General features: G+C 33.1%; 1 protein-coding gene across 1 annotated transcript in view; it reads right to left on the bottom strand.

The window, feature by feature from the left end:
- Positions 1-8,884: 8,884 nt before the first annotated feature.
- CCSER1 (coiled-coil serine-rich protein 1) overlaps positions 8,885-25,660 on the bottom strand; it is a 929,337-nt gene continuing 912,561 nt past the window's right edge. Inside the window, exon 11 of the mRNA XM_012647181.1 lies at positions 8,885-9,370. Coding sequence (XP_012502635.1) covers positions 8,885-9,370 — 486 coding nt within the window. The remainder of the gene's footprint in view (positions 9,371-25,660) is intronic.

The raw sequence follows: 25,660 nt of genomic DNA, 5'->3' as shown, positions 1-25,660 counted from the left end.
ATCACTGAAATGTGATATAGTAAGCTCAGAGCTTGACACTAAAGATTAGATTTCCCTTTTTTTTAAAAAAGAATCTGGGGATTTCAGAAGTCCTTGTATAAATTTGTCCATTATCAAAACAGTGTTTAGATTATGGTATCCTAAAAAAAGGTATGAAGAATTTGAAAATTTCAGAGATTACAGAATTTCTAGTAATATTTTTCTAGGGATTTCTGTTAAAGAGGAGCATTTTTTTCTCTTCTGTGATAGCATATTTTGATTGGCTCTCTGACTTTACATTATGATTCAGGTATATATTAAACTATTCCTTTAATTTCTGCATGTCCTGTTATAATCTTACTGGCTAAGATCTATTCTAAGGTGATTATTATAAAATGCTAGTCTTCATTTTACTTTCCACATGTATGATAATCCTTCAATATATTGTTTGAAATACTTAAATTTGTGGTGTTTAGCAACATGGAAGCCTCTGTAAACAAGTCATATTTTCTTTAACAATAAATATGTTCATGGTAGAACTTAAATGCAAAGCAGTGATTACAGCTGATGAGATGGTGCTACAGCTTTATCAAATGCACTTGTGTTAAGTGGTATTTGTTTGGGTTTAAAACTGTCAGGGCACACTCTTAGGCCATTTGTTTTGTTTGTGTGAAGATAAAACTCCTACCAGCAACTGACCTAATGTGTCCAGTATAGACTCTTTAAAATCAACCATTTAATTGAAACATGGCATCAGCTCAAATTTTCAGGATATGATTATTTTTACAGTTTACTAGAATTCAAGACTGGATTTATATGTATATTCCTCCTTCTTTCCAGCTCTTGTTTAATAGAAACTATGTAATGTTGGGTTCAAACGGTGGTACAAGAGACAGTTTGTAGTTAAAGTTAACCTTTACTTAAATATTTCATTTTTCATGTATAAAAATCCATAATATGAAAAACAATCAAAACGCAAAAATCAGTTTTGAGCAGTGAATCACAGAAAGCAAAAGCACCTCTTACACCATTTTGTTATGATTTTTGCTTCATTATATTGGTCATATGACTATCAGTGTATTCTAAGTAATACTTTTAAATGTTGTGAAATTCAGGGCAAGTCTACAAATGAAACCAAATCAAGTACTACGCTTGTTCAAACTAATAAATTAACTTTCCATATAAAACTTGGTTCCCACTTTTCACAGATAACTTCTGAAAAGTGATTACATTTTTAAATCTCCCTTAAACTATAATATTCACTTGTGTCACTTCTGTACATTTGATCTGTTCTCCTGATGATGTCTGTACAAATGTCAAAGCGTTTGGTCTATTAGAAAGATATAGTATTCCCATAAAACATATAAGGGTTATTTAGAATAAGGTTAAATATGAGGATAATTGAAAGAATATATAAATAATAAGTACTATATATGTCAGTATTCTATTTTAAATATTTTTGAAAAATAATTGTTTTACAATTGAAATTTAAGAGAGAAATATCTACATAATTCCTCCACAAGAAAGCGCCAATTGATTATAACCATAACCAAAGGATTTTTAAAAGGTTGCCAAGAGAATCTAGAAATAGAGTATATGAGTTCTTATAAAGTCTTCAAAATAATTCTTAAAATTTAATACCTTCAGTAATTTAATAAAAAGACCAATACAGAGCTTCTAGACATTCTTTATAGAAAATAGAGTTCAGAGTCAAAGAGAAACTTCCTGTGATCAGGAAAATGGATTGAATCTTCAACCATAAGGTCACATTACATATAAATTATAAAATATATCATATTGCTTTATTTCAGCTTTTTGAAATTGCATCATATACAACTACACAGCAGAACACCATTTACTCTGAAGTTGTGAGGCTATATAAACACTTGACAAGGTTAAATATTAAAATCATGCAGTATATTTTCAAGGCATCGTAGGAAGCATTATAAAATGTCTGTTCTTCTCTACTGATTGGTATAGATGTCAAATGGATATATAGGTATATACTGTTTCTACTGCTTGAGTAACTGTTCTGAATCATCCAGCTTCCATTCATTTTAAAAACTCCAAATGTGTGTATATGTGTATGTGTTTGAGAGAGAGAACTTAGAGAAGGATTTTGTTTTTTTTTGTGTTGTTACAAAACACATAGGATAAATAGGATTTCCGAAAATATAAAGTCAAAATACTGTGAGATATATTTTTAATTGTGACCATTTGTAAACAATGGGTATAAAAAGAGTATAGCCTAGAATGAAGAGATTCTACACATCTACTGAAATTAATTATAGCAGTATAGTCTCCTAATAGTCCTTGGGGATATATGTGCATATTATTGCTGCACATCAGAAATTAAGAAAACTGGTAGCAAAGAAAGTAGAAACATAGGTCAACTGGCTGATGAAATAAGGGGCTGATCTGTCTTTTCCCAATTGTCACAACTCTCAAGAACCTAGAAGTAAATCACAATGCTTTATGCCCAGTGTGACTACATGTGTAAGTCAATCCATCACCAAGACAGTTACAAGACAAATTAACGTCATATTGAAAGCAGTCAGGTACCACACAACTGATTTGTTGTTTTAAAATTTATTATGTGCATGAAATATGCATATTTTTCTAATCACAATGCTTAAATGTAGCAATCTTTTCTCAGAATATTAGTTAACTTGAGAAATTTTCATTAAAATCACTGACCTTATTGGGAAATCAAGAGCCACAAAAGAAATTATACTATTGCATTCAATATTACCAATATTTGCAATTTCAAGGGTAATTTTTTATTTATTATCTTTCTCACTGAATTTTTAGAGTTTTAGAGATGAATAATAGAAAACAATGTTGTAAATGTTAATAATCTTAGATCTATATATCTAAGAATACATCATTCAGGGTATTTTTCCCCTAAAAATAGGATCTAGTTACATTAATCTTCAAATTTTATTGCATTCCTGAAAACAAGGTTTTGAAAGAGAGAATTCATAATATAATTACATCCTATTTGTAAATTATTTTGTTGTTATGATTAACCATAAAATAAGATATTTTATTTAAAAATTTGGGACAAGTAAATTTATATTTCCCATTCAATTTCAACTCCTTCTGAATATTTAAGCAAATTTTAAATCAGCTGTTATTTTTGTTCCTAGATAGAAATATCTAAAATATTTTTGTAAAGATCTTGTTTTTAAATGTAGATAAGGCAATATAAACATACTAATTTGATGATGTCTATATCAGTATCCTCAGAAATGAAAGAAAAAATAAGATAATCTGAGAACTAGATTTTTTTTATCTGCTGTATGTTTTCCCTTCATTAGACACTTAATTGGTTCTCTGCTTTAGAAAATATAACATGAAATTATTTCTTAGTATTTTCCCAACTGCTTTCAAGAAAAGAAAATTAGGATGTCAGTTTTTCTAGGAGGTAATTTTGAAATAAAAGGAGATCTTTCCTCTCAGAATTCTATAATTATTGAGCTAAACATTAATAATTATCCTAAAAATATTTTTGAATGAAAGTACTCAGATTTCCTAAAATAGATCATTGCTTGGATTTTCTTCCCTGGAAGTATCAATGGAGTTTGGGAGTAAAGAAGATTGAAAAAGCACATGTTTGCTTGATCACTGCCTCCTTAGGAGAGAGTCTACTCTGTAGATAAGCATGCTATAAATAGAAGGATAAAGGGTTATGGGATCCAGTGTAATTAATCATACATGCTGTGTGATTTTGGCTGATTACCTAACCTCTCTGTACTAATCTATGAAAGAGTAAAACAATAACTACCTGACTAGGTTGTTGTGAGCTGAAAAATGAGTGCTATGAATGAAAGTTTTGTGTCCTGCAAAATTCATATGTTGAAGGCCTAACCCTAAATGTGATAGTATTTAAAGATGGGCCTACGGGAGGCAAGCAGGTTTAGATGAAGCCATGAGGGTGGAGCTCCCATGATGGGATTAGTGTCCCTGTGAGAAGAAGAAACCAGGGCTCTTTCTCCACTATGCAAGCTAGGATGCAAACTCTCAGCAGGAACCGCTTCTGCCAGCACCTTGATCTTAGACTTACCAGTCTCCAGAACTGTGAGAAACAAATGTCTGTTGTTTAAGCCACTGAGTCTATGGTATTTTGTTATAGCAACCTGAGCTTACTAAAGCAGTGAGGTAATGTTTGGAAAGAATAATAAAATGAAGGAGGCTCCTTGAATTTCATGTTCAAGAAGAATAAATGTGTGTTATATTAAATTGGAGAAGTTCTTGAGGCTACAATGAAATGCTCTAGAAAGAACCATGATATCCCACATTCTAGATTACTTATTCAAATGGAAGAAATCCACTGTGTGTTATTTAAGGATTTTTATTGTGCCTTAGTTTTCGTGGTAAATTCTCCAGATCTTAAATAGGGTGGACTGCCTTTATTCTTTTCCATAGGTAATACAACTACAGGGTAATATATTTTAACTTTTTGCTTTTGAACTGCATTCCTTAGAAATAGAACTGGGTTCTTAGCAAGATCAAATATATTGCAAATAAATAGTTTCTGGATATATTTGTAGTTCTGACCTTTGGTGAAACAAGTTGGCCCAGAACAAGATTTGAAAAATAAAAATCTGGCAATGGTGATGTATAATGTTAGGGGAGCAGGCTTCTTTGGTTGGTTGATTAGTTAGTTGGCTGTTTGCTTTTACACTACAGTGCAATTCAGCTTTTTTTAGTGACCAGTGTGGAATCAGATTTTCAAAACTGGTTTATATTTTCTATCATCACTGCCATGTGATTAGATATAGCTCAGAGTTGGCATGACAAAGTTAGCACATGGGAAAAAACAAGAAATTTTTTAAAGGTTTAAATGCCAGGAGGAGTACATTTCCAAAGAATATTATGTGTAATTGAAATACTTCTTAAAATATATGTATTTCATATATATATGTGTGTGTGTATATATACACACACATATATGTGTGTGTGTGTGTGTATAAAATACATGAAAACACATAAAAGGACCTGATAATAATGCTTAAATAGAATCAAGTCTTAGAATGCAATCAAAGTCCTGGTATAAATGAATCAATGCTGAATTTAAGATGTATCAGTGAAGGAAAAGCTTCTGGCCAGGGGCCATGTGATTCAGTCACAGGGATGACAATCATAGATACCACCTTTGCCTATCCCCCTTTCTTTTCCACTTTCATCTATATTTGTTTCAGTGGAGTCTTAGGAGCATTTTGGAGCACTTCCTACTTCTATAGCTGTTCAGAATGTAAAGTTCTGAAAGTGAAAAACTGTGACAAAATTGAGATTATAATTTTCAGATTATGACCGGTATTCCAAGTTACCCACTGCTATGGATTGCTGTTTTTTGATAAAGAGAAGGAGATAATGACCAATGTTGTGGAGAAATAGTATTCACCATTCAATAAAATGCTAAGTTATTAAGCAGCAATTAAGTTGCTAAGCTAATCAACTAACTAATAATCAACAACTAAATTACTAAGAAAGTTCCTGGGAGGGCTAGTGAAATGCGATCATTTATCTCAGGGACGTGGTCCTTAAATACGTAATAATAAAAAATAACTTTTTGGGGGGGGTGAATGGATATTATTTCTATTAGATACACAGGAAAAAACAAAACAAAATGTGAAATTTCCTTTGAATTCAACAAGAGCTAAATACTCAGAAAATAATGACAGTCGGCTAGGCTTAAGTCTTAGAAAGTGTAAGGAGTAAAACAGGTCATGAACCCAGATTAATCATGAGGAATCTTTGTGAACATTTTAATTATGTAACTATGTGTATGCCTACAGATATTTAATATTAACTATCTACTATAATATTTATATCTCAACCAATAGATAACAAAAATAACCTGAATAACATGTGGCTCTAGGTTCTTATCCTGAGCATATTGATACTGGTAGATTCAAACCTTTAGTATTGCAGCAATAGTTTTGTGGTGTCATTTGGACAAAGACTAAGGTTCTCCAAAGAAATAAAATTAATTTGAGAGATAATCCAGAGTTTCATGGTGGCTCTGTTGGCATATAAAATTATTCGGAAAAAAGTCACTGAGTTCATAGAAATACAGTTTCATGTTCCAATAATTATAAAAATGGGAACAGTTTATTTCAGGTGGAAACAGCTTTTCTTCAAGGAATATCTCTTCCTAAGAGTCTTTAAAACACATTTTAAATTCAGAAGAGACAATTCGCAGCAGAAATTTTACAGAGTCATTTAGGTTTAGCTACACATATACATGCACAGAAGAAAGAGGAAGGAAAATAAAAGACCACTGCTTCCATCAGAAAAACAAGCACTTTTTCCCCCTGGTGTCATGTCTTTGGATATGTACCGCCTTGGAGAAATGTATAAATCATTTTTATACATGGAACTGTCTTAGAAAACTAGAGATTTTAGTACAAAGAAATCAATTCACTGAAAGAATGCCCACATGCCATTGTTATGAGTGCTATATATACACAAGAGGAACTTACAAAGGACCCCTGTTTTACAGTTACTGATGTACATTAGCATAGTGGGCTGACACCTTCTCCAGGCCTGAGTTACACTTAGTATTACAAATAATATTATAACAATGCTGAAAATACTGATATAAAACAGCTTTAAGATGATATTTCCAAAAAATACCCTTCCTTTTAAAATCGAACAGTTTAATCCAGGTTTTCTTTTTGAATGATTCAGCTTTAAAAAAGATTTTTCAAGAAAATACTAGTGTTTAAAACATCTCTTAAAATGTCTATTAAATGACAGATTTTCTTAAATAGATTATTTTTTTATAAAGTATAATTCAAAAGTCTATCTTCTAGGAAAACAAAACTATAAACTCCAAAAGTCTAAATCAAAAACATTATTTGTGATACACAGTCCTTCATATCCTGGGAAAAAATCCTTGATTATTTTATCATGCTTATTTACAAATTTAAATTACTCTAGCAACACACACCAAATTTCGGGACAAATCAAGCTAAATTCCACAATTAATATATTTTTCTATCATTTTAAAATATTGCCTAACCCAAAATTTATATCTGCATGAACATTATAGCTTCTAAAGTATGGTGGGGATTTTAGATAGCAGTCTCATTAAGTCAAGCAAATTGCAGTGTGTATTGTTCTCTTGGCAGAATTACAAACACACAAAGAAAGAAAACATTTGGCAAACGTTTGTCTTGATGCACATGTGTGTTCCTTTGGAAAACCAAAATTACAAGTACAACCTATCCACTAGACTCCTTACTTTATCAATTCTCACCAAAATTGGAAAATTTATAAAAGTTCAATAGTCGAAGCTGTGAGGGGAGAGGAGGAATCGAATGGCTTTTCCCCAAAGCATTAAGCTCAACTACATTTTTATAATAGATGCATTTTGCACATAGCTTTAATTTAAGCAGGTTAGTTGGATGCCATGCTAAAACTGCTATCTCAATTTCCCTTTATTCATCTCATTTGTACACACAGATGGATTCTGTCTCTTAGAGAACGCAAGAAAAACAGATCATGCAGTAGGTATGACAGTTTCAATTTTCATGGACTATGCCTAATGTGGATATAGTTACCAGCTCTGATATTTGTATGAGAAAAACTGCAGCCTTGATTCTTACTAGTCCTTTAAAAATTATTTATTTTTGTACTTACCGAAACTGTTTGACACTGCTTTGTTACTAATTAAACCTGAAGAAATTATCAATAAATGGATAGCTTTATTGATCTATCTCATGTGCACTTAAGTATACAACATATTAGGCCTTATTTGTCAAAGAGAAGTATGTGCCATCAAATGAGTTTTAAATATTCCTGTTAGAGGTTTCTTTCTAAGATCAAATTGATCAAATTGCCAAACTTCGCATATATTTTACATTTTATTTTAAATCTAGGTGACTGCATAGTCAGAGTATTGTATTTTGGCCACCCAAAAATTCATCTTCTGTTCCTCAATTCATGAAGTCACGGATGTAGGTTGATATACATAAACTGAAATTGGATGTGCACTGAAAAATAAATGAACGTTTAAAAATATAAGGAGAGTAAAGTAAAAGAATATTTTTCTTAGAATGTTCCATCTTCTAAATTTTGAAAAATATGCTAATATTGCCATGACAGTGACTCAACATAGAACATAGCATGTCATTTTTTAAGTGCTATTTGACAAACTTCAGCCAACTTTACCACATCACCATGTTATGTCTTCATACTTCAACATCAACAGAAAAAACTGAAAGCAAAATTTTTCAAAGATCAGAGCTGTCATTCTCTATTTGCCTAGCAATTACTCTGTCTGAAATCCTTTGTGAACTGGTGTGGACTAAACGTTTAAAGGATAAAAGAAACAGCTTTTCCCCCCCTTAATAGTAAGTATATCAAGATAAGCTTGAATGTATGTAATAGAGACAAACACATCTCTAGGTTACATGCTAGCAAGCTTCATTCTTCAAATAAGTACACCACCAAATATAAGACTTTAAAATTCCTCTTGTTTTCTTCTTCTGTTAGCTATGTAATTTAAAATTCTTTATACTTCCTTTATCTATTTATTCCTCAGATCTGTTTTTACAGTAACACCATTAACAGAGTGAATAGATTGCTATTTGATATTACCTTCTGAAACCTCAATACATATCAGCAAGTGATAGAGATAAAAAATAAATTATGGACTATATAAACCAGCAAGATGGTCCCATTTATCACACATATATATAAAGTCTTCAAGGCAATTCAACCTAATTCAATTAACATGCTCGAACCTTCACTCTTAAGAAAAAATGTCCGCAAGTCTTTTCTTATGACTCAAAATAAAAAATAATAAAAAGTACATGACAATTTTAATATGAACTATGCACGAGAAACACTAACCATTTTTATCCTACCCAGAGACAGGAATAGGGTGATTTAATTACCCATCCTGCTGACCTAGAGTCTGCAGCTCAGTGGTGTGTAAATTGTGATGGAGAAAAACATTCTTCCTGCTGTACATATGTAACGAGATTGGCCCTCTCGGTGGCTGTCCAAACCTGCCTGTAAAGGTTGAATGCTGTCGGGCCACAGCAGCTTGGTCCTTTGGTTTCTCTAAGAACGTGGAAAGCCCTTCTGTCTTAGCTGTTGCCTTCAGAGAGCTCTGTCCAACAGTGGCACGTAGGTTTTGTGTAACCTCTGAAGTAAGGGTTTCATAAGTTCCTCTTGAATGTTTGATAACTTCTGCTAGTTCCTTGTCCTTCAAGAAATTACTTAAACATAGACTTGAGAGTTGACATGTTTTGTTTTTGTAGGGGCTTGTCTGGTCAGCTGCCGAGTATCTAAAACGGTCCTCGGTGGGAGTATGCATTGCTCTTCTGTCCCTTGTGCTGAGATTTTGGCTCACAATTCGATTTCGATATGTAGCCTATGGTGAGACACAGAAAAGAAAAGATGCCTGTAAAAAATACATTCATAGCATACATAGAATAGAGTGGTTTTTATACAGTTGTGTGCAAATCCCTAAATTTTCAACAATGTTTAAAGAAACATCAGTAAAAGCCTCCGTGAGATTAAATGTTCCAGTGCAATACTACTACACAGGAGTGGTTAAACGGTTAACTGACTCTAAAAGGCATTTTGATATTTGTTTATCTAAATTTCCTAAATTTGAATTCTATAGTTTTACTGGAAAATACAGATTATTTTCATAAGTAATGAATAGCAATATATGACGCCATTATTTTTTGTTGGTTTAATATGCTATATTTGCTTACGGATATGCCCAGAGAGTTAGTAGAATTACCAGTATTGAGATTTGTATCATCACAATGGTAAATGAGAAATTTAAAGAATTACAAACATCCAAGTGTATTCAATGACCTTAAAAGGACAACAGAGCACTTAGAATAAATTTTCAGTACATGGTTTGTTTTGATTTGGGGATGCAATTTATTAATCAAAATCAGGTCCACAATTACATGCTACCTTCTTACTCACAAGGACTTTATACTCTAGTGATAGAAACAAGACATGGCTCATAGAATCGTGCTGTGAGGAAGCAAAGATTACAAGCTGGGACCAAAATTCCTCCTAAAGAGAGCACTGTGTTGGTGTGGGAAAATGCATCGAGGTAGAAACTAAGACTAGCTGGCTTCGTGTTCTAGTTGCAAAAAATGAAGGATTTATTGTTGCTACAAAGAAGAAAGATAACAGTGAAAAGAAACAGATAAAGGAGAAGAGAGAAGAGCTATAGAGATAGCAGGCTGATACAACACATGTTGAAGGAGCTAGTGAAAATTGCTGCTTACTTGAAATCTAAATGATATACAGTTTTAAATACCCATCTTTTCACTATTTCTTGGAAGACCACATCTCTAAACATAACTTCTACCTAGAGTCCCAATTTTCTTATTCAGCTACCATCACTTTGTTGTTTGATAGACATCACTAACTTGACATAAATTCGAACCAAACCAAAACAATACTTGATTTTCAATTTTGAAACCCATTCTTCCCCAAGTATTCTCCTTCTTGGTAAACGGTACCACTGTCAGGCCGACACCTGAAAATTATCTTTTTTTCTCTTTTCCTCATACTCCTTAAAATCAAGTTCTTGCTATTGTACTGCCAAAATGCAACCTCAAGTCACCCACTTCTCATAGTATCTACTCCATCCTCCTGACCCAACTGTCTGGTACATATTATCCTTTAAATAAATGTTTTCTGAATATATTTTATCTCCTTGAGATAATAATACATATTTATTGAGTATATATTATATTGCAAGCAATCTGCTAGTTCTCTTACATATTTAATTCTCACAAGAGTCTTTTGAGGTAGCTTCTCTTATCCCTGTTATACAAACTGGAAAACTGAAGCACAGGGAGGTTTTTTTACCCTATAACTAGTGTAAAACAGGCAGCCTGCTCTATTACCCACCAGTTCCTCCTTCCCCTAATATTTCCAAGGGAATTTTTCTAAAATATATCATATTTTTCTAAAATAAATTACATGCAGAACAGTATTGTACTTTAAGTTGATGCTTCACGATCATCATTGTTAAAATGAATCTCCCTGCTTTTCTTTTCTGTAAAACTAAGGTCTGCTAAAGGGATTCCATATCCAATGAGTTCAGATTGAAGTATATTGCTCAGGCCTTTTCTTTTTTACTATCTTGATGTTTGCAGTGTCATCCTTATCCTTATTTTTTTTTTTTTATTATGTGCTACTTGTAGCAGACTCCCTTCACAACTTTTAGTTTGCCATTTTAACTTTTCCATGTATTTAGAATAGAGACAGCCAGGCTGGTGACCTGGGGTACAAAGGAAGCACTGAAAGACTTACAAGACATGCCTCAGGGACTTTCTTAGAAGTAAAAGGTATTTTAATAGGGATTGCATTGAATCTGTAAATCACTTTGGGTAGTATAGACATTTTAACAATGTTGATTCTGCTGATCCATGAAACATCATTTTTCACAGATCTAGAAAAAATAGTTCTGTGCTTTTTCGGAACCAGAAAAGACCTCAGATAGTCAATGTAACCTTACATAATAAGAACAAATTGGGAGGCATCACTTTACCAGCCTTCAAGCTATAGTACAGGGCTATAGTAACCAAAACAGCATGGTACTGGTACAAAAACAGAGACATAGATCTATGGATCAGAACAGAGAACGCAGACATGAAACTATCCTCATATTGCCATCTGATCTTTGACAAAGCAGACAAAAACATACACTGGGGAAAAGAATCACTGTTCAATGAATGGTGCTAGGAAAATTGGATAGCCACATGTAGAAGACTGAAACAGGATCCACACCTCTCACCTCTCACAAAAATCCACTCATCATGGATAACAAACCTAATGCACAAAACTATAAGAATTCTAGAAGAAGATGTTCGAAAAACTCTTGTATCAGCCTAGGCAAGGAATTTATGAAGAAGACTTCCAAAGCAACCACAGCAACAACAAAAATAAATAAAGGGGACTTGATCAAATTAAAAACTTCTGCACAGCCAAAGATACAATCAATAGAGCAAACAGACAACCTACAGAATGTGAGAAAATATTTGTATGCTATACATCTGATAAAGGGCTCATACCCAGAATCTACAAAGAACTCAAGCAAATCAGCAAGAAAAAAACCCAAACAACTCCATTAAAAAGTGGGCAAAAGACACAAACATAAACTTTTCAAATGAAGACAGATTAATGGCCAACAAGCACATGAAAAAATGCTCAACATCTCTAATCATCAGGGAAATGCAAATCAAAATCACAATGAGGTATCACCTACCTCCAGTGAGAATGGCTCTTATCAAAAAGTCCCAACACAACAGATTACGGTGTGGATGTGGAGAGAAAGGAACACTTATATACTGTTGGTGGGACTGCCAACTAGTACAACCTCTATGGAAAAGTAGTATGGAGATACCTCAAAGAACTAAAAGTAGACCTGCCGTTTGATACAGCAACCCCACTACTAGGTATTTAACCAAAGGAAAAAAAAAAGACATTTTATAAAAAAGACAATTGCACTTGAATGTTTATAGCAGCACAATTCACAATTGCAAAGATGTGGATACAACCCAAGTGCCCATCAACGCATGAGTGGATTAATAAAATGTGGTATATGTATACGATGGAGTACTACTCAGCCATAAAAAATGGTGATCTAGTATCTTTTGTAACAACCTGGATAGAACTGGAGACCATTCTTCTAAGCAAAGTATACCAAGAATAGAAAAACAAACACCACATGTATTTAATGCTAAATTGGAACTAATCGATCAACAGTTATGTGCATATAATGAAGTAAAAGTCAATGGAAAACAAGCAGGTGGGAGAGGAAGAGGGGACGGGCAACGGGTAAATTCATACCTAACAGGTAAATGCACACTATCTGGGTGAAGGGCAAACTTGTAACTTTGACTCCAGCTGTACAAAAGCAAATTATGTAACCAAAACGTGTGTACTCCTATAAAATTCTGAAATAATAATACAAAATTTCAATAGCAAAAAAAAAGTAAAAGGAATAAACTATTTTGATTTAATTTTCATCATTCAGGAGCTTTTCTGGCTTCCTTTCTTCTTCTTGGTTCTTTTTTAACACTCTAGGTCTTGGACCTATTTGGAAATGTGAGCTTTTATTATCTCTCCATCTCTGTAGCATTACTAAGTTCTTTACTTAACTGTTGAATCTGTTACCAACCAATCTCCAAATAAACCTGGTGTTTAATATCTGCAGCCAAATGTTCGACATATCATGGGTGCTGCTTGTGAAATATTGTGGAAGAAAAATTGTTTTGGGACAAAAGAGACATTAGTAAATCCATAATGATAATATCAGTGGTAATGTTTCTTTTTCATTTGTATTTCAGCAGATGGTGCTTAGGAAAGTAGGGAAGGTGAGTGGAGACTTTATATCCACTTCTTTAATATTAATATTACCTTTGTAGGCTTATTCATTGTTTTCTTTTTATGATCATTAATGCTCCTGGGATATTACATTAAATTGAGTATATAATTTTAATAAACAGATGTTGAAAAGGATCAAATAACTCAATCCCACAGGCAGCCTCAGCACTTCCCTAGTATAATATCTGGTACTAAGAAGGCACATGTGGATCTACCATTAAAAGAAACAAAATGAAAGATGTCACTTTCAAGTTTTGAAGAAAAATACATATTCAAATAGCCCATTCCTGTTTCTTTGGCATAATTTGCTTTTGACATCTTAGAGGGTTTTTATAAGTTCTTTGTGATGTTCACTATTAACGCCAGAGCTCGTAGTGTACATGGGAGGTTGCATAGTGCAGAGGTTAATGACATGGATTTGGGGTCAAATATGTATGGATTTCTTTATTCATCTGACAAAGATTTATTGACCACCACTGAGGGCAAGGTGCTGACTACATGATGGAAATAGTGCTGTTTATAAAAGTCCCAGATCCTACTTTTAGACAGCTTGAGATTTAATGGGAGAATCAACCAGAATCAGTACTTTCTAGCTGAGTGACCATGACAAGTTATTTAACCTCCTAAGTCTCTAATTTTGTCATCTGTGAGAAATATTTGATGAACCACTGTCTATAAAATGCCTAACATTATACCTGGAACATAGTTATCTTGATGACAACAACAATAATAATCACAATAGCAATATAAAGTGACCAGTAGACCTTGAAATTACTTTGATAGATGCTTATTTCATTCTTTAGAACCTAAGTTACTTTGAACACTCCTATTGCTATTTTAAAGAGGAAAGTCATTTTGTCCAGAAAATTCAAGTAAATTTATATTTATTGTTGTAGTTTGGTTCCTCAGAACACAGACTCTGAGACAGATATTTGTTTAGTATATTGGAGAATGTTCCAGGCCAACACCTACAGGGAATGAAGAAAGCAGAGTCAGGCAGAGGGAGAAATTAAATACTATACAATTAAACTGTCTCAACTGAGCACACAGGGAGGTCTGAATTTGGGATGGCTCTTCATAGCTGTCTACAATTCAGTCAAGCGGTAGGGAATCTTATACCCTTGCATCATCTAGTTATTGGACATTGGCAGACACTGGGAAGAGCTGTAACCTTAGGTGAGGAGACTATTTTTTTCCCCTCAGAGGGAAATCCTTGCAGAGGAATTTATTTGAGAACTATCAGTTGCCCATACGTTCAGCAACTAGGAAAATGAAGCCTTCAGTCCTGAAAGTGCATGTGTTTGAGGTGGAGGGAGGGAGAAATAGGAGGTACATCACAAAATCCACTATGTTAATTATCCTATTTGTGTGTTTAATATATTATGGGACAGTTTGGCCTAACGGATCCAACACTGAAACTGGAGCCAACAGATTCTAATCTTGGCTGTGCCACTCTTGAAATGTGTTACATTGCCTGGATAAATTTATTTTTCTGGGCTTCAGTTTCTGAATGAGATGACTACAATAAGAAGATGATAGAAATTAGATCTTAAAGAAACCATAGCAATCATTCAATTCCCTTCCAGCCCCAAAATTCTAAGTTTAGAACATATATCTTATCCCACATGGTCATGTACCATGGAACATGTTTAAAAAACATAGGAAATATCCCCTTGATTAAAAATCTTAAAATATATTTTGGCGCATATATATATATATATATATCTGGATTTGGTTTCCTTGGCCCAAAGGAAAAATAAATGACTTCCTCATAATGACATTAATTGATGTTGGTTACTTCCGAAGCTATCAGGGAATACATCCCTGAAGAGACTTTTCAGTGCACATGCCTAGCCACACCTTTCTCAAAATCAGAATTGTTTCCCCAAACTCATGTAATTATGTTGATTTTTGGACAATTTAGTCATTAAGCAGCTAGTTTGTTACTTATCCATAATGTTCCTAGTAGAGGATGAGAGAATGGAAGACAGTAATTAATCAGTCAAGTGGGCACATTATAATAAAATCTGTTCTTTCTTTTCCTGTAATTGTCTACACTCATTTCTTCACAGGAGCGTATAGCCTACATTTCATGGAATACAAGATGCCACTGATTTTAAAACACATTATTATTTTACATATCAATAAAAAGGAAAACAAGCAAACAAAACACATGATGCTAATTTAAAACAAATAAACAAACAAATCACATTCTCTTATTTCAATCTGAGTGATCCATTAATCAGTCAGACCAGCCTCTCATTGCAGTTTCTTTCGTCTTCAGTTTCCTTGCTTGGTATTTGGTAGTCCTTTCACATTTATCTCAATAATTGAGTTTCATCTGAACATAGGTATATTCCCACTTTAGATTTTATAAAGCATTTGGCTTTTACTTAAGAAAAGAGTGTGGAATTGAAGGCAATCCAATTACAAATATTTGTTTCACTAATGTTAAAATTATACCTTGATTCTTCTTTTCCTCAAATTTCTGTATACAAAATAATTTTCGTCATAATACCAAAGCATAATAAGCTTTGTGACAATACTTTTAAATGGTAACTCAATACATACAGCACCAAAATTGCATATAGCTCAACTAAAGACAGTATGAAACTATAAGAAAATCCATGCTTGCGCAATGTAAATTCCATTACAACTGCAATTCAGTTGAAAGCATTGATTGTAAAATGAATCCTGGTTTTAGGGATTATATAATATTATGCTAAAAATTATCTTGTAATTGGACAAAAATAGAAATACAATAACATGCCAATATACATAGACCAGTTTTCAATTAAGGCTGGATGACATGATGATAGAATTCATGGGGGAGGGGAAAAATATTTCCACCACCAATTAATTAATGAGTGTTTAATAATGTTTCATCATTATTTTCTAAATTTTTTTCTTTTTCTTTGTAAAAAATAGTAGTAATTGACCAAGATGTTATCAGGCAAGAATTTACTTTGCTAATACCTTGCATAGATTAGAACTCAGTACATGATTATTTGCTTTGACTTTAAAAGTATTTTTTTGCAAATATTCTTTATTGTACAAAAAATGGTATTATTTTTAAAAAGAATTATTTTAAATGAATAAAGAAACTTGAAACAATTTCCAATAGATAGCTAAAAATTGTATTACATTCGGAAACTAATGTTAAATAGTATCTAACAAAAATTTTAAAAATTAATAAAAATATAAACATTATAATTTAAATCAAATAAAGAAGAGATAAATATTAAGTTATGTTAAAGTGAACCAGTATTATCATTGGTCAGAATTCTTGTAGCAGAAGTTAGGTAGTAATTTTTAGGTGGATAATTCACACTGAGAAACTTGCTTTCTAAATAAGTTCGTGGTTTCCTATTAAAGAGCTCTCTAAATTAACTAAGTAAAATAAGTAATACAGAATTGTGCATATTTTATTCTCCAGAATAGACACTCTTATCCCTACCCATTACCATACCAAGGCCAACTAGAATATAAGTTTCATAGGGGCAGGGACTTTGCCTGTCTTGTTCAATGCTGAATTCACAGCTCCTACCAGTGCCTGGCATTTACTAAGAACTGCATCAATATTTACACGGTCCAGAAAAAAATTACCATGATTCCTTTCCTAACTGAAATGGCTTATCTAACGTGGAATGTTCTTTCCATTGGTAGTTTTCTCTCATTGATGGATTGATTAATTTGACCTCTCTAGGTTGATCCGTAACATGGGTCTTAAACTACCAAGCACTGGACATATGTATTTTGCTTCATTTTTGAAAGCAGTTGAGAGTGCTTTTTTGCAAGGGATAGGTCAACGTTTCAGAGACGTTTTGGAAGCACAACTCCCCTTTAGTTGTACCTTCCCCAATAAGGAAACAAGATATATGATGTAACTACAACAAATACCCAGAGGAAATAACAAACCTTTCAGAACCACCAAAGCAATATGATACTATAGCTATAGCATTAGATATCAAAGCAAGTGAAAAAAAATATCTTTAAGTACATTTTGTAAATATTGTAGAAAATTAATGAAGGGCGATATTGTAGAAAAGCAATTCTTAATCTCTTTTTACTCATTGTGCAAACATAAAAGATAGATACACACATCTTTGGCCAAAAACCAGAAAATACTCCCATTAAAATATCTTTAATTCAACCTCTTTAAGTTCCATTTATATACAGGTTTTGGATTCTGAAATGAAAATGAGAGTGCACAGTATATTCTCTAATTTATTAAAAAATAGGTTTTTGTTCTTTAGTAGTAATAGCAAGATATTATTTAGAATAAAATCTCAACAGTTGACTGACTCATTCGACACTGGTCTAGTAGATGGAGATTGATTGAGTAGGTCATTTCTTTGGTTCAGAAAATAAATGATGAAGGCCTAAGTTGAGGCAGCACAATAAATGAATGACAGAACAAACTCTATAATACATATATTAATTGAATTTATCACAAATGCATAGATACAAAAACCTAATGGTAGAATAATAGAAAATTGCAATATTATAATGTCATATCTGCCTACCATTAAATATGATTACATATATAAAAAGTGCTTTGAAGGCACAATTTGCTGAATAAAATATTGAAATCTATAAATAAATCTTAAATTTTAATAAGCATTTTCATCTTCTGTACTGTATGTTGAAGTATTCATTACTAATTGCCTTGTTTTAGGGGGCCATCCTGTCCACTGCAGGATGTTTAGCAGCACCCTTGGCCTGTACTTGCAGATACTGGCTGAGTCTACACTGAGTGTGACAACCAAAAATGTCTCCAGACATTGCCAAATGTCTCCAGGGGCAGGCAGGGGAGGTGATGGCAAAATTGCCCCCAGGTGACAACCACTATCCTAAACTATAATGCTTCCCTATATTAGACAGATGAAAGTGACCAGTGTAGTACAGCTCAAGAAAGAAAAGCCATTATACACAAATTGCTATACTTTTATCATTTATAGTCATTATGAGAGCAAAAGTAAGCCTTTATAATTTTTATTTGATTTATTTTACAAACACATATAATGCTTAACATATGTGAGGCACTCTTCTGGGCCTTTACAATTATCGAATTTTAAAAAGATTATCCCTTTTGCTAAACCAATTCAGTATACTAATGGAAATTAGAAGCATTTATAAAGTATTTAAAAAACAAATGCTCCTTTTGATTTTTCACCACGTAATGGGTTGTTGTGAAATAAATAGGTCTACCTGAAATGTGCCTCTTTCTTAAGTACAACCATTGATGTGTCAGTGTAGACTCAAACCACATTTATAAATAACAGAATACCTTTTTCCCGCCATCATTAAGAAATAGAATTTCTAAAGCATTTGTGAATACCAGGACGTAGCTCTTAAGAAGGTTTTGGCACCTTTGCCGTCTCTGTATTCTTAGATGTGGAATCTGTTTTCAGTGATAGAGAGTTTTGCTAAAGGTCTAGGAAACCCTCTACCACGGACAGATTGTATGCAGAAGTAGTTACTGCTTTGCAAGCAGAAAGCCCTGTAATAAGTTTAAGTAATAACCAAAAAACAAAAAACATTCAAACGTTCTGGCAGACAAGACCTGTTTTTTCCAGAGTGCACACATTACCAAGAGGGGTGGAATGGAGAAAATTGTCTGAAGTTAAATTACTTCTTCTGGAACAACCTCTCTCCTAAATTCTCTAGGGGATACTAAATTCTCCTGGTGGGCATTTAGGATTCAACCAGGGTTACAAGACACGCACAAGATAAGCAAGGTGAATGCTAATAAGGCCTGCCAACGGCAGAGATCTCAAGAGAGAAAAATCACAGCATCTTTCTCTCCTCATGAGAAAAGTGAAAACGTGCACTAGTTCTCCCAAGCCACTGGGTATATGCTTGACTGTTCTGTTTATAATTAGAGAACTCTAGGCAGCACTAAATCCTGTGAACAATAATGTGTTATCTTTAAACCTTTGTGTGTGTGTGTGTGTGTGTGTTTGTATGTGGTGACCTACTCTGTATATTTCTCCTTAGTTAAAAAGTGACTTAAATGGAGAATTTTAGACAGTTATTGTTTATAATAGCAATAAGAGGAGTGTGGAATTTCCTTTTATTCAGAAGAAACCTAAGAAAGTATAATTCTGCACAACTGATATTCCAGAAAAGTGTGACTTCTAAATGAAAGGACGAATGAGGGTTTAAGTTAAATTCATATGCATAAAGGAAATGAGTAGAAAATAATTGTTATGTTTTTGCATAGGAATGAGCAATAATGAATAAACTGTAGTGACTTACTACAACAACAATATGAAAAATGTGTCTCTTGTCTAGACACCTGGATGCCCAATATCTAGCACATACTAGATAGTGAAATGTTTCTTGAATGAGAGCAGTATTCAAAAAGTAGCCTCAAAAATCCTTAAATTCACATAATGCCTTTGTGTGAATAATTCCTAGGCTTTATAGCCAATTGCTGTGGCTTTGTGTTGTAGAAATATTTCTTAGATCCAATAAATTAATAAATAGAGATACTGTATATAATAAAATTGATTAAGAATCTAGCTTATTGTTTATTTCTCTTGTTTTCTAGTCCTTATTACCATGATTAAATAATGTGAACATTAAATTCCTTGCTTAAATGATTCTACCTCATGAGTAATTTTACCCTATATGCTCTTCACGGAAACTTCTAAAAGCAAAACATTGTTTACCTAATTTAAAAGACAACATGAGAAAGGCAGTGGAATAAAAATACAGCAATTTCATACTGTTCATCTGTTGTTTTATATCAGTATAATGTAATGCAAGCCACTTTTAGGAATAAGCTTGACCCACTGAATAAAGACAATACATTATTAAATACATGGTGTAATTTGGAGGATGCTACAAGTAATAAATACAATTATAGAATCCTATCTGTAGTATTTGAAAAATCTTATAAATTGCTTCCACATCACCTATCCCAATTTATCCTTTTAAATGTACATTAAGACTGGTTCTGAATGCTTCACTTCATTTTACAGATGGAAAGCTGAAACTCTTGATAATAATTGACTTAAGATCGCTCACATAGTAACATAAGGTCTTTGGATTTTAAATCCCATATACTATACTGTCTCTCCATCAAAAAATTAAATAAATACCATGCCCAATTGTTTTATTGATAGGAAAATCTTACTTTTGTATCAATTTCTTTAGGTTTATTAAATATTCTTGGCTTACTGATCTGGCTTCAGTTTATTAGGCAAAATATATCTGAGCACCATGCAAAACTTGCTACCAGATACTTTACAGAAGTATAACATTGTAAGTTATTAGTCATTTAAACGTTTGTATGAAGCACATCACCCCCAAAGAACGAAGCTTTGAAAGGAATCATAGGAAGTGGGAAATTTTCAGAATGTGTAAGCAATTCGTAAGTAGATAAGAATGATGTTGAAGAAAAAGGATGCAGGAAGTACACCCTCTCTCCCAGAAAGTGAAAATGAAAAGTGAAAGTGAAAGCGGTTTGCATGAAAGAACTATTGGCCGAAGGATACCAAATCAGTTAAGGGTCTTCCTGGATTAAATGACCATTTTTTCACAATATTCTTTCCTTGTTTGAATTTAAATATTTTAAGGGTTCAGTTATACTTCAAATGTGATTTTTAGGTTGCCAGCCATTTTGTATTACCTTTGGCTACGTTTTCCTTCAGTGAAATACATAATTTAGGATAGACCAAATGTCATTTAAAGAAATTCAGAGGACACGTTCAAGGCAGTGATGTGACAAAGAACAAGAAGTTACATTCTCTGCATGATGCTCTGGTGACATAATACTATTTAAAAGTCCTTCAAAGAATTTACAAACGTGAAAGGAAATATAAAGTATACAGAATGGTTTGGAAATTGAGATGAAGTAATATCCACCTGATTTTCTGAAATGCTTTCATATAATATAAATAAGGAATAAGACACAGTAGGGAATTAATTGTTGTATAAATAGTTATGGTTAGGATATCATTACCTACAAGTTACAACCAATTTTTAAAGACACAGTTTCAAAAATACATTCTTTACTGTATAAAAAGTTGAGCCTCCAAGATAAGAAGTTTATTTAATAACAGCAATTTTTCAAATAACCAACCATTTTTTCCTACTTAGGGTGAGTTTATGGGTGTTAGAAACACTTACTACAGAGTGTAAAAAGAAATTCTGAGGCTATTTTTTTCTTTTGAAAAGCTTCTTTATCAAAGCAAATCATTTTCTTTACAAACTCAGAGTAGCCTCAAGAAGTCTGCTAACAAAGAGAAACAGATGGGCCACCAGCTTCAAAGTTAGTCATCCTTAAAAAGATCTAAAATTGATTTTTAAATAGAAAAAAAATCAACAAAGCACACAATATAATGAGAGTCAGATGAAACTTAAAAATTGCTAAGATCTAAAAAACATCAATTATTTTGATTTTATTAATGTCAATTATTATTTTATTAATTCCAAAGATCCTAACTTCTTGCTTAGTGAAAATATAAATATTTTCATTTTTGATTCAATATTAAAGAATTCAAGATGCAATAGAGACTGTGGTGTTAGTGTATTTTAATCCCTTGATTTTATAAGGAAACTGTGTCTAGAGTGAATAAATGACTTTCACTCTCCCTAGAGAGCTCATCCATTCCCATGACTTTACATATCACCTGTATGTGAACAACTCTGACATTTATGATTTAACGTAATCTTCTTTTCAGAGTTTTACTACTATATCTACCACTATGAGTATACTACAGATATCTCAATCTTATTTTTCCCTAATCGAATTCATAATAATTGCATCATTTCTGGTTTCCTTTTTAATTTCAGTAATATTTGTTGAACAAATGAATGAATGGAGACCTCAGAGAAAATCTAGAATTGTCCTTGATATTTTTGTCTCTCTTTCATTTTCTACCTTCAATCCATCACTATTTTACATTGATTCTACCTTCATCCTGCCTACTTCTCTTCACCTCCATTCCTCTACTTCAAGACACCATTTTCTTATGCCAGAATTGCTAGATCCACTCTTCACCTTCACACACATACCACAACAGAATTACAGAAGTCTTTTTTTAATGCAAACTGAATCATACCAATGACCTCCTTATTTTCCTTCAGTATCTTTCTAGTGAATTTTAAGAAGACTCAAATTCCTGTAATGGTCTGCATGATCCTAAATGATCTAGCCCCATCCACCTCTTTCATTTCTTCCTAGGACAATTTTTCCCTCAATTACTGAGTTTCTAGTGATATTAGTCACTCTTGAGTTTCTTAAACAGAGAGAGAAATCTCCTTCAGGTCCTTTAGGTCCTTTATTTTTTAGCCTTTGCCTGGAATATTCTTCTCTTCATTTTTGCCTGACAGCTATAACTCAGTCCCCAGAACATTTTTAAGCCTTTTGAAACCGAGTTATAGTATTTTTAAACTCTCTTAACGCAAACACAACTTAAAATTTTTCTTTATAGCAATTGTCTTTATGTATGTATGCATACATATATTGTGCATTTATTTGCTTAATGTCATTTAGAATGTAAGCTCTGTGATGCAAGAATTGTGTCAAATTATTCATGGTACCTAGCCCAGCACCTAGCAGAGCTCCTCATATGAAGTGTTTGATAAGCAGTTGTTGAACATGAGTGAAAAAAGGAAGGGATTGAGTGGAATGGGAGTAAGAGAGAAAGATCAAGTATGGAGCTGAGATCTCAGTGAACTCCTCCAGAGGGAGTATAATTTGGATTATTAAAAATTCAGGAAGGCATCCAAGGCATAGTGAATTAGGAGTAGATAGATATTTACAAGGTCAATTTGGGAACTGTTGGTATTAGGCTTTTTTCCTAAAGTGGCATAGGATGTTCACATAGAGATGGAGCGAGAGAATATCATATATGCAGGTTGTCTATGTTATGTAGGTTTTTGGCTGCTAATTTTAAAAGTTTGGAATTTTAAATCAAATGGAGATCTTTTGAAAGTTTATGATGAGGTAAATGACATGACAAAGCAGTATTTTAGAGAGTTAATTAGATAACTGAAAATCAGTCTAGGTTTTAAAATAAGGTGATTCAGAATGCATACACTTGTGAAGGATAAAAGAAGGCATGTGTTACAAACAGTGGTTAAATTTAAAATTGTACATTATTAGAATTTAAATGTCTCACATAATAGAAAAGAAAATTTTTAAAGCTTTGAAAAAATGCAAAACGTGAAACAAAATTTTTTATTAACTTAATATTTGTACATATAAAGTACAGATAAAAACATAAAGAAAATATGGACATTAAAATTGTTTTATTTTAATTGTACATGGTAAAAAATATTAGCATATGTTGAATTTATAATCTACATATTTCCAGACCAAAGGTAATATTATATTTTTTCAGGATTTATGTAAAAACAAAATTTTACTGGTATTTCCCAGGAATATGAACAAATGAAATATTTTGAAGCAAATATTGTGTCTACATTTTCTCTATGACATTTTTATGTAGAATTTTCTGTTGAAAGAAAAAATCTACTGCCCAGCATCAGGGTCTTTTTGACTAGATCATATTTCTCGGGACTTTGCCAATATGAAATAAACTCTTCCATAAAAAAATTTATGCTACCTCAGTGAGAGTGATTTTTCTGTACTCATCCAAATGGGTATGAAAAATCTTGTCTCTTCATACACAATCTAATAAGTCTAGCCCAAAGAGCCTTAAAATTTTCTCTTGAAATTTATTTTTTCTCTGAAAACTGAGAATCTGGGCATTGGGATGAGTGGTGGAATTTTGCCTCCAGCCCCTTCAACATAACTCCACAGGAGGAAGGGGATCATGGAAGCTCTCATTGTGGCAATCAGTATGTATTTGTTGGATTTTTATTTGTTGTTTTTTTTTTTTTTTATTTCAGCAAATTATGGGTGTACATACGTTTAGGTTACGTGTGTTGCCCTTGGTTCCCCCCCCACCGAAGTCCGTGTTTCAAATATGTCCATCCTTCGGGTAGTGCGCATTGCACTCCTTGTGTATACAAATACCAGTCCCATCCTCCCCCCTCCTCCCTCCTCCCGCCGCCCTTCCCGTGGTACAGATGATTAGGTTAGGTGTGTTGCCCTTGGTTCCCCCCCCACCGAAGTCCGTGTTTCAAATATGTCCATCCTTCAGGTAGTGCGCATTGGATTTTTATTTGTTGAATGAAGAAAGAATAAAGAGGTCACGAGTTTTCCCAGTACCTACTGTTTTGCATGATTTCATTTTACTACACAGTAGCTCAGACAATTTTAAAAGAATGCGGCATTGCTAACAAAGCATGCTGTGAACATTCTGTAAGGAAACAAATATAATTTTACAGCATTCTGGTACTCAGAATGTTTGAAAAAAATGATATTGTACACTCTTCTTTAGTCCTCACCTCACCTGGCCCCAGGCCATGTCCTTTCAAGTTGATCCCTGAGAGCTGAAGATCTCTGTAAGGTTGCGGCAGTCTTTAAATGCAGAGTGCATGTGAAACTTCTGCACCTCTCCTTTGTCTGTCTCACAGGAAATACCTGTGGACTATCACAATAATGAATGCTTTAAACTGTGTATAGTTGTATAGTCCTTACACAAAACCAGCTAAAGTTTTATTCTACTTAGTGTAAACTACAAAAAGAAGGCAAGATCTTGTGAAAAAGCAAAACCCTACCACTGTATTTAAACAGGATGCTTAAAAGTGAGTTATTAGAATTATCCTAGTAATCAAGATGTTTCCTCTTTTATTTTCAAAAGCCAAGGGACTCTTTGCAAAATTTCCTTGTGTCCTTACACAGAGTAGACTGACAAATGTCTCAAATAACTGTGGCTCTGAAAGTATGCTTCGGAACATGCTAATAGATATGATGTGATTAAACAGTAAGCTCTCGCAAGCAATTGCTGCTCACAGAGAAAATATTAGGGGTGTCCTCCATGGCACCCATATTTTTGGATATACCTGGTTTTAACTTGGATCACTCCAATCAGTAGCACCACCTGCTCAAGAGTGGAAGGAAACACTCCTTCCATTTAGATGGCTCAGATATAATTCATGCAGAACCACAAGGGGGTAAATACAGCTTATAGAAGCTGGACAAGACGAATTTAAAGGGAGTGAAGCCGATTGTATTATAGATACTATATATTTAGCGCCAGTCATTTTTTTTTTGCATACGTATTAGAAGGAAACAAATGTTCTTTATATTAAATTGATTTTAAGTTGTTATATAAAATAGGCATTTTAAATACATTCAAATAACAAAATGTATGCTAAGGATATAAGAAAGCAATAAATAAAACCAGATACTGGATTACAAAAGTGAGGA

This window comes from Propithecus coquereli, unplaced genomic scaffold (assembly GCF_000956105.1).
Source record: "Propithecus coquereli isolate 6110/MARCELLA unplaced genomic scaffold, Pcoq_1.0 Scaffold26, whole genome shotgun sequence".
Lineage (NCBI taxonomy): Eukaryota > Metazoa > Chordata > Mammalia > Primates > Indriidae > Propithecus > Propithecus coquereli.
Note: the sequence above shows the minus strand (reverse complement) of the source record. Positions and strands in the feature narration are given on the sequence as shown.